The sequence below is a fragment of the Babylonia areolata genome, chromosome 3, assembly GCF_041734735.1.
Source record: "Babylonia areolata isolate BAREFJ2019XMU chromosome 3, ASM4173473v1, whole genome shotgun sequence".
NCBI lineage: Eukaryota > Metazoa > Mollusca > Gastropoda > Neogastropoda > Buccinidae > Babylonia > Babylonia areolata.
This window is the reverse complement of record NC_134878.1, coordinates 60,155,134-60,165,304: the sequence shown is the minus strand read 5'-3', so window position 1 is coordinate 60,165,304 and position 10,171 is coordinate 60,155,134. Positions and strand designations below refer to the sequence as shown.

General features: G+C 43.5%; 1 protein-coding gene across 1 annotated transcript; it reads left to right on the top strand.

Annotated features, from left to right (window-relative positions):
- The first annotated feature begins 847 nt into the window (after positions 1–847).
- LOC143280162 (ankyrin repeat domain-containing protein 66-like) lies at positions 848–8,012 on the top strand. Its single transcript, XM_076584746.1, has 4 exons — positions 848–943; positions 2,936–3,138; positions 4,049–4,277; positions 5,675–8,012. Exons 2-4 carry the CDS (start codon positions 2,988–2,990, stop codon positions 5,766–5,768), a joined length of 474 nt encoding a protein of 157 aa, XP_076440861.1. The 5' UTR covers positions 848–943; positions 2,936–2,987; the 3' UTR covers positions 5,769–8,012.
- The last annotated feature ends 2,159 nt before the right edge of the window (positions 8,013–10,171 follow it).

Below are 10,171 nucleotides of genomic sequence, written 5' to 3'. Positions count from 1 at the left end.
TGGGGAGAGGTGTATCGAGGGAGTGAGGATAAACGATTTAGTTATGTTTTCGACTTTGAATTGACATCAGGTCGTGGACTGAGGACGGGCTCCAAGCAGTGAACTTGGACCTGTTGTTGTGTGGGCGGACAGACCACAGTGCATCTTTCTGGATGTTGATTCACTCGTTAGTGTCTCTGTCGTGTCTCGCTCAGTTTTGTGGAGTCCAACACAGAGGGAATGTTTGAGTGGGACGGTACGCGGTGGGAGGGGAAAATTGAAAGAGTGTGGGGAGTGGTGGTGAATGCACGAGTGTATGTGTGTGTGTGTGTGTGACTCACGCGCGCGCGCCCTGGGTGGTCGAGGTGTTGATCAATTTAAAACTGATAATTAATTCAGTACTTGGTGGTCGAGGTGTTGATCAATTTAAAACTGATAATTAATTCAGTACTTTTTTGTTTTGATCAGTCACTGTTCTTGTTATCTGTTCTCCCACGTCATTAATGGCTGAAATTAAGGTATTGATTTCAAATATTTCTTGTTTCAGTGTTCAGTGTTTGTACGTGCAGTGTTCAATGCACTCTGTCTGTCTGTCTGTGCGCCCCGGCGCGTGCGTGCATATGTGTATGTTAATGATTGTGTGTGTGTGTGTGTGTGTGTGTGCAGTTCAAGAACAACAAAAAAAAGTCATATACCTACTTCTCCACACTGAGCATACAAAAGATCTGTACTACGGAGGGATCGAACATGTCCCGACCTGTCACAGCAATCGCGTGACACGCGAACAGGTATCGCTGGCCCACCACGCAGTGAGAGTCGACTGTTTTCTATCAATAGCGTTGCCTTCACCCAAAACACACATATACAGGTCTACGTCGCGTTCACTCACACTTCGCACAAGCGACAACCTTTCACACTCGCGGCCATAGTGGTTGCGAGGGAAGCGAAGCTTGCTGTTAGAAAGGTATGGTTTGACATTCATTTTATTGCTTTCTGTTACCCAGTACGTCCAAGGTCGATTCTGGATGCATTAAAGTGTTCTTTTTGCTATTCATTACACGAACAACATCAGTTTCCTAAAGATTCTTGTATTGTGGTTGGATGTTTTTGCTTCAGGCGTTTCGTATAACTACTGGGTAGTGTGTCTTGTTGGTTGTTGCTATCGATGTCTGTTAGATAGATTTTCATATCGTTTTACATGTTTCGTATTATCACATGGCTTCAGTGCGTTCGTGGGATCGTGATTCATTGATCAGTTACTGGAAACAGCGGATCGGGAGCCAATATACCGATTATCAGTGTGGATCGATCGAATCGAACCTGCATGGCTGACTGTTTCGTACGTGCAGTATTGTTTTGCTGTAAGTTGTTTTGCTGTTGTTTGGGGATGGCTTTTAGTGCAGTCATGTTCTTGATAGAGATGTTTTCTGACAGGGGTTTAGAACTGACGACAGTTCTAGCGGGGTCTTTGTCTTTGCGCTTCTTTTCAAACGAAAAAAACTGACAGGGGATTTGCTGTTGTTTTGGGGCGGTTTTGTGTGTGTGTGTGTGTGTGGTGTTTTGATAGCAGTGTATCCGTGTGGGGGGTTGGGGTTGGGGTGGATGGCGATTGGGGGTGGGGGAGTGAGGTGGAGTGGATCGAGGGGGGTATAAGTCGAGATGTGTGTGTGTGCGTACCGTGTGTATGTGTGTGTGTGTGTGTGTGTGTTTGCCGGTGTGCTCGTTCCCCAGCGCCTTTTAATGTGCGGGTGCGTGACTGAGCTTTAGCGTATGTGTGTACGTGTGTGTGTGTGTGTACGTGCATGTGTGTGTGTGTGTTTGTGCCAAGGTGTGTGTGCGTGTGTGTGTGCCAAGGTGTGTGTGCGTGTATGCCATGGTGTGTGTGTGTGTGTGTGTAGATCAAGGAAATTACTAGTGTGACTAGCAAACAGATATATAGGGACTCTGATGTAACCAGCAAGAAACACATCGGGAACCAGAAAGAAAAGTCGCCTGCAGGCTGTAATTATAATTATAGCCGTGCCAGCTGAGAAGACAAACAATGTCTGACGTCAGAGTGTAAAGAGTGAATCATGTAAAGAGAGCTGGTTCCTTAGAGTTAGCCGGCTCTTCAGTTCACTGTCGTATTCGCTCTTTGCAGAGATTGACCTCTCCACGCCACCTCACCCCCCTCTCTCTCTCTATCTGTCTATAATACGCACACACACACACACAGATATATATATATATATATATATATATATATATATATATATATATATATATAATTATATGTGTGTGTGTATTATAGATATAGCTGTGATGTGCTATTATCCACTATCGTGTCTGTGTTGTTCCGTATGAGGCGCTTAGAACTTAGAGCCGATGACATGTCATCAGTGGGGAGCAGTTTGTGCCATATCATTACTATGCATCATACCAACCATCAAATCATCGTGTATCACAGACTTCACCACACGCATTTCTCTACGGATAATAAAGGTATTCTGATTCTGATACTGATTCTGGAGTGGAGTGATGGCCTAGAAAGCGAGAGAATCTGAGCGCGCTGGTTCGAATCACGGCTCAGCCGTCAATATTCTCTCTCCCCCCCCCCCCCCCCCCCCCTAGACTAGACCTTGAGTGGTGATCTGGACGCTAGTCATTCGGATGAGACGATAAACCGAGGTCCCGTGTGCAGCATGCATTTAGCGCACGTAAAAGAACCCATGGCAACAAAAGGGTTGTTCCTGGCAAAATTCTGTAGAAAAATCTACTTCGATAGGAAAAAAACAAATAAAACTGCACGCAGAAAAAAAAAAAAAGAGGGTGGCGCTGTAGTGTAGCAACGCGCTCTCCCTGGGGAAAGCAACCCAGAGAAATCACACAGAGAAATCTGTTGTGATAAAAAGAAATACAAAATACGAAATTCTGATCATCACCATTATCATCACAATCATCACCATCATCATTACAGTCAGACAGACCACCAGCACCACAGTCAGTCAGGGAGGACGGGAGGAGTGAGGATGTCCGGAACGGGGCTGGAGATCCATGATGCTGCCTCCACGGGGGATTACGACTCCCTGGAGGAGCTCATCAAGACGGGCAAGTACGACCTCAACCTAAAGGACGTCGACTCCGGCAATCGCACCGCTCTCCACTGGGCCTGCCAGAAAGGTCTGTACGTGACGTATGTAGGAGCCTGGGGGGAGGGGGGGTGTTGGGGGGTGGATGGGGGAACCGGGGCGGGATCATTGCTGAGCGTGCGTGCGTGTTTGGCGACGGTCCCGGCCGGGGAAGGCCGAGAGTCGCATCGTATGCATGCAAATAACAGAGAAAAACAACAACAACAAACAGCAATATCAAGAAGAAAAAAGTGAACGGAGTATGTATTTGTTGCGATGAAACCAAACGGTTTCATCTGCTGTTTACCCTTTCTTTTTTTTTTTTCTTTGTGTGTGTGTGTGTGTGTTTTCGTGTGTGTGTGTGTGTGTGTGTGTTTTCGTGTTTGTGTGTGTGTGTGTGTGTTTTCGTGTGTGTGTGTGTGTGTGTGTGTTTCCTGTTTACACTAGTTTGCGTAGCTAGCTCGTTACCGAGCGCTTCAATTTTTGTGGTATTTGCGGAACTTGTTCTCTAAGAACAAACAAACAAAAAGCAACAACAACAACAAAAAAACAACAACAGTTGAATGATTCCTCGCATACCCTTGATAAGCTTCTTTCTTTCTTTTTCTGTGTTTATTTACAAGTTTATTTGTTTGTTTAATTCTTTCTTTCTTTCTCTATAAATGTATTTCTTTATATATCTCTTTATTTACTGGCTTTCTAATGGTAACCGTGGAACTTATTCGTTAGAAAAAAAAAGTGAAAAATAAATCAACCTCTCATACACGTTTTCTTTCATCTATTCATTTATTCATTCACTTTATTTACTTTAATTAGTGATTTTTTTTTCAAATCAGTTGGTTTTTTTGTTGTTGTTGTTGTTTTAACTACAGGCTAAGCGGTGGAACGCATCCACTGGCTAGCTATTGTATTCATTCATTCATTCATTCGTTCGTTCGTTCGTTCGTTGTTCAACCACAAAGGCTACGTGGAGTGCATACGCCTGCTGCTGGAGAACGGTGCCAAGGGCACAGCACGTACCACCACAGGATGGACCCCGGCGCATTGTGCGGCAGAGAGTAACCGGGTCCCTGCCCTGAGGGCGCTGCACGCGGCGCACGTGCCCGTTGACCTGAAGGACAAGTACGGAGACACACCCAGACGTCTGGCCACCATCTACGGCCACGTGGACAGCGTCCGATACTTGCTGCAGTCAGTATTGTATATTGTATTGTATCGTATATTATCGTATCGCATAATCTCGTATCGTATTGTATTGTATTGCATTGTATTGTATTGTATCGTATTGTATTGTGTCACTCTTTTTTTTGTCACAACAGATTTAATAATCATTTCTCTGTGTGAAATTCGCGCTTCTCTCCCCAGGGAGAGCATTACAAAACTGCATGTAGGCCTATACCTATTCACCTGTTCTGAATTAGATTGAACAAGACATACCTCTATCACCGAGTGAAATTCGGGCTTCTGTCCCCAGGGAAAGCATTACAAAGCTGCATGTAGGCCTGTACCTGTTCACCTATTTTGAATTAGACTGAGCAAGACATACCTATATCAATGAAATTCGGGCCTCTGTCCCCAGGGAGAGCATTACAAAACTGCATGTAGGTCTATACCTATTCACCTATTTTGAATTAGATTGAGCAAGACATACCTCTATCACTGAGTGAAATTCGGGCTTCTCTCCCCAGGGAGAGCATTATTAAAACTGCATGTAGGTCTATATCTATTAACCTATTCAGAATTAGATTGAGCAAGACATAGGCCTACTTCTATCAGTGAAATTATGGCTTCTCTCCCCAGGGCGAGCATTACAAAACTTCATGTAGGCCTATACCTGTTTACCTATTCACAATGAGATTGAGCAAGACATACCTCTATCAGTGTATTTTGCTTTCCACAGACTGCCATTCTTAGTCCGTCATGTGGACGGATTCCCCAGTTCAGTAAAGCTGAGACTGAAAGTCTTTCAAAGCACGTACAGATGTCAGTTCCATTCTGCTACCGTCTTATTGATTATAATGTGCTTCTGGAACTTTTGCTGGCTGTGTGTGTGTGGTGTGGTGTGTGTGTGTGTGTGTGTGTGTGTGTGTGTGTGTGTGTGTGTGCGTGCGTGCGCGCGCGCGCGCGTGCGTTCACGTATATCAGTGTATCTGTTTACACGTTTGTATTTGTGTATGCACACGCTTGCGTGTGAATGGTATGCCATACGTGAATGCATGTATAGGCTACTCTTATGTTTGTCAGTACAACTTTTATTGAAAACACCATCAGCTCTTTATTGTCTGGGGGATGTGAGCGTTGGTCTTTATTTTTATTATTATCATTGCTATTATCATTATCTACTAACAATTATTGACAAGGACATCAGTTCGTTTTTAGGGCGGAATCAGAGTTGGCAGAGAGACGATGGATATCATTATTGATATCTACCAAAAAATATTGACAAGAGGACATTCGTTTGCAGCCCAGCCCCGGGGCGGAATTAGAGTTGGCAGAGAGACGAAGGATACTATAATATCATCATTATTATTGTTATCATTATTATTATCTACCAGTTATCATTGACAACAGAGGACATTCGTTTGCAGGGCAGAATCAGAGTTGGCGGAGAGACGGAGGAAGAATGGCATCACCGAGGAGGAGGAGGAGGAATACAGCGATGACGACAAGGACGCATTATGACGTCATTTCCCCCAGACGTTGACGTCATAGCACTGATAGCGCCATCGCTTCATGGAGGTTGTATTGGGGAGAGAAGAAGCAAACACTGTGATATGTAAAAATGTGTAATAATCACTAATTGTTTGCGCCAGTCCTCAGACGCCAATGCGTTACTTTAGTTGTTTAAGTATTTATGTATTACGTGTATAGCACCCTCCCCCCCACTCCCCTACCACCACCACTCCCATCAGGGTGTACAGTCACTGTCAGCTGTAGCTCTCTGTTCACATACATCAGCCCAGTTTGTAGAAGTCATTTGTATTACGATCAAGTATAATAATTGCTTCAGTTGAAAATAATGTTTGACTGAATTTTATATTCCATTTTATTTTAATACATGTAACACACACACACACACACACACACACACACACACACACACACACACACACACACAAATATGTGTGTGTATATATATATATATATATATATATATATATATATATATATATATCGCAGTCCACTACTACGGGCAATGCTTTGTGCTATGTTGAGGGACTGCTATGCTAACCAAAGTATATAGCAATAAAAAGTGGATCCATGCATTTAATCACTGTTCAAATTAATCATTATCATTGATTTCAAAGACAGTCACACCACATCGGTGCTGGGTTGCGGGTTGTAAGGGGGGTGGGGAGAAAAGGAGTATTTCGTTGCCTTGAAAATAGGAGGGGGGCTTGGGGGGGGGGGGAGCTAGGGATCTTGACATACATCCATCATATGAGGAAAATGTAGTTATGAATAATAGAAAACAAGACCTAAACACAAAAAGGTGTGGGGGTAATGTTGTTTTTTTTCTTTTTTCTTTCTTTCTGTGCTATGCAGTGCTCATTGATGCTATTGATTACTGACTACTATCCTGAGACTTCGGCATGCTCATGGTATTTCCACCACCTACATATTATAGCTTTGCCTGCCCTTTATCTGAGAATACTGACATGCATGGGCAAACACACACACACACACACACACACACGGCACACGAACCACGTTATTATTTCACAGGGTTTGATTACGGTCGGATTAGTTGTGCAATAAACACAGGTGTGGTTTGTCAAACACTTTAGTAGAAACATTTCCATATTTGTGTGTGTTGATTTTTTTTTCTTCTTTTTTTTTTTCTTCTATTGATGATGAAATATGCAAGATATTCGTTTGGCCCGTTCATTTTTACTGGTGTGGTAGTCGGTTAGTTGCTTTCGAATTTTTTATCTAGATTTTGCATAACCATATTATTATTATTATTATTATACGGATGAATAGACCGCTGGAGAGTTCCGCGGCCTTAGATCTTGCGCATGCGCATCAGTCTAACTTTTGCTCGAAATCGCGAGCAATGCCAAAGGCGATCGACTCGGACACAGAAAAGAGCAGCAAACATGTGTTGTCCTCCATTAATTTTCTTCAGCTGACAGCATCCATTACCACAACCAAATTCTGTACAAAGGAGTGCCTTGTGTGCGCAATGAAAGACAAAAATGAAGCAAAAAGTCGAAAAAAAAAAGAGCCTGGTGTTTCGCACGTTCTACCCCTCACGAGGCCAACAGGACTGCTGCAGCTGTTCAGAAGAGGCAGGCCAGAAAGTCACGGGCAAACAAGCTCCCTGACAATGATATGCCTGTCTTTGTCTGCCCGAACTGTCAGCGAACATTTCGTGCGCAGATTGGACTATTCAGCCATCTGCGCACTCACAGATAGATTCATGAGCATCCTTCCCCCCACCCCACCACCACCCTCCCCCCATCCCCCATCTGGATGGTCATCATCGATCTCGATGGACACACCACCACCACCCCTCACGATCGCCTTTACTGCTCGCACGTTTGGAGAGCCAATCAGCTTCGAGAGCACAGATCATGTGACGCGCCTCTTTTAAGTCATGTAACCACGGAATTCTCCGGCGGTCTGTCTGGTGTATTTTCTTTCATTCTTTGCGGTTCTGTGTAGTCAGTCGCACTAATCGGTTTTCATCAGCCACATGCAGTTTTCAGCGTCATGTGACACTCGTCACATGATAAAATTATATTTGGGCATGCGCGCAAGCTAGTGACATGGACGAAGAAAGGACTTAATCCGAAGTGCCAAACTGTACAGCAATTTTAGTGTCAGTATTTGTGACATTTACGAACACTTGCGCTTAGCTAACCGTTTGGAGTGGAATATAGATCTATATAACTCTCACCCATGAACTGTTTGTCAGGGGTTTTTTTTTTTTTACCCTTTTTTGTTGTTTGTTTGTTTTGTTTTTTGTTTGTTGTTTTTTAAGAGGGTGGGGGTGGGGGGAGGTTTGGGGTACTGGATTTCTGTCTATGGTGTGGAAAGAGAGAGAATTAAAAAGCCAAAAGTGTATGCTGCATAGCTCGTTCATGACAGAGTATATATACTGTGTGCAAAATGTCAATCTTTTCTGTTGTATCGTTGTAGGTTATACCTTTAATATATTAATCTTCCGATAAAAAAAAAAAAATCCCCTCTCTCCCTCCCTCTCCACTTCTCTCCGGTCTCCCTCCCAGCTCCCTCTCTTTCACTCTCTCAAGTTCCCCTTCTCTCTCTATCCCTCCTCTCTTTCTCCGTGTGTCTCTTTAGGGGATAGGGTGGGGATGAAAGGAAAGGCGACAAACAACACTATATATATATATATATATATATATATATAGTGGAATGATGTTGCTTTTCTTTGTTTGCTTGTTTTTCGTTTCCACATGTGTTGCTTTTTTTTTACTGATGCGATTTTTAAAGATAATTAAACTTTTAAGGAATAAAACCATGCATTTAATTTTTAGCGTTGATTCCTTGTAGTTTTTCGTTTGATTTGAAGAGTGAATATCTTTTGAAAGTTTCTGGGCTTAATTAAACCAGTTGTGAATCTGAATTCGTTGAGGCTAACAGTGGATAACATACATAGAGAGAAGAGAGAGAGAGAGAGAGATTGACACTATCTCCATTTCTTCCTTTTTTTCCCACGTGGACCGCACTCTTGAGAGAGAGAGAGAGAGAGAGAGAGAGGGGGAGAGAGAGATCGAGTATTGAAACCACCGCGGCTATCAACCATTTTTCATTTGGTCCTGTAATGATTGTTCCGGTGTGTGTGTGTGTGTGTGTGTGTGTGTGTGCGTTAGCGTGAATGCAGGCGCGAGCGTGCGTGCGTGTGTGTTATGCGTGTGTGTGTGTGTGTGCGCGCGCGTGTGTCAATTAGTGTATGTGCGTGCGTCAGTGCGCGCGCGCGTGTGTGTGTACGAGTGTGTGTGTGTGTGTGTGTGGGTGTGTGTGTGTGTTAGCGTGCACTTTGAATACAGGCACGCACGTAGTGTGTGTGTGTGTGTGTGTGTACAATGAGTGATCGGGATGACATGAGTAAATTAGGACCCAGGGCTGGTGAATCGTACCACCAGTCCAATATTGCATACTTTTTGTGGTGCAGTGACACATTCTCTGCAAAAAAAAAAAAGCCAACTGAACAGCATATGTTGCCATCTCATCTTCCATCAGTTACAGGAACTATAATGTTCCTCATTTGTTTTTATTGCAATGTTAAAGTTTCCGATAATTCACACCACATTTGTCGCAATTAAAAGCACAGGTCACACCGCAGAATTCTAAGCATGATCTGTTAGGAAAAAAACAACAACAAAAAACAACAAAAAAACCCACACACACCAAAAATAAAACATTGAAAGTGCTTACCCTTATACTTTTTGCAATATTCCCGACATTTTGTGGTGTGGTCTGTGGGCCAGTATGTACAAGTGAACTGAGTTACCAGATCATGCAAGGGACGGCCAAAGGCACAATTTAGGAGAAGGTATAGGGTTGGTAGGCCTAACTGCGAACGATCCTGTCGAAGTGACAAGCTCAACGTGTGTATTGTAAACACATTATAGGTCGTATGATCGTCAAATGTGTGTGTGTAGGGGTGGGGGCACATGCATAATTATCTGTAGTATATATGCACATATTTAAGCAAGTATAAACACACACACCGGCAGACCGTGCACACGCTTACACACACACTGACAAACACACACACACACACATACACACACACACACACATGCATTTCCCCTTTCATCCTCTCCTCCTAAATCACCTTCCACATCCCCCACGTATCTTGTCACGGTAGTACACCTTTCCTTCCCTGATGTTCAAGCATGCAGGCACGATCGAGACAGTCACAACTTAATTAACACGTGTAATGAAGTAGCGAATGATAATAATAATAAAAATAATAATAGTAGTAATGATAATGATAATAACAGGCCCAAGCAATGAGCCGATCACAGAGGCAAGGCAAGAAGTTTATTTCATGTGCCTCCTCAGGCTCTTAGGCCAAAGTTCGCACCACCGACGCCCCTCCAGTGTCCACA

Excerpts from the sequence above, each read along its gene's own strand:
- LOC143280162 (XM_076584746.1), top strand. The coding sequence starts at position 2,988 with ATGTCCGGAACGGGGCTGGAGATCCATGATGCTGCCTCCACGGGGGAT. Across the intron at positions 3,139-4,048 it reads CCACTGGGCCTGCCAGAAAG|GCTACGTGGAGTGCATACGC; the intron begins GTCTGTACGTGA and ends TCAACCACAAAG. Across the intron at positions 4,278-5,674 it reads AGCGTCCGATACTTGCTGCA|GGCAGAATCAGAGTTGGCGG; the intron begins GTCAGTATTGTA and ends ATTCGTTTGCAG.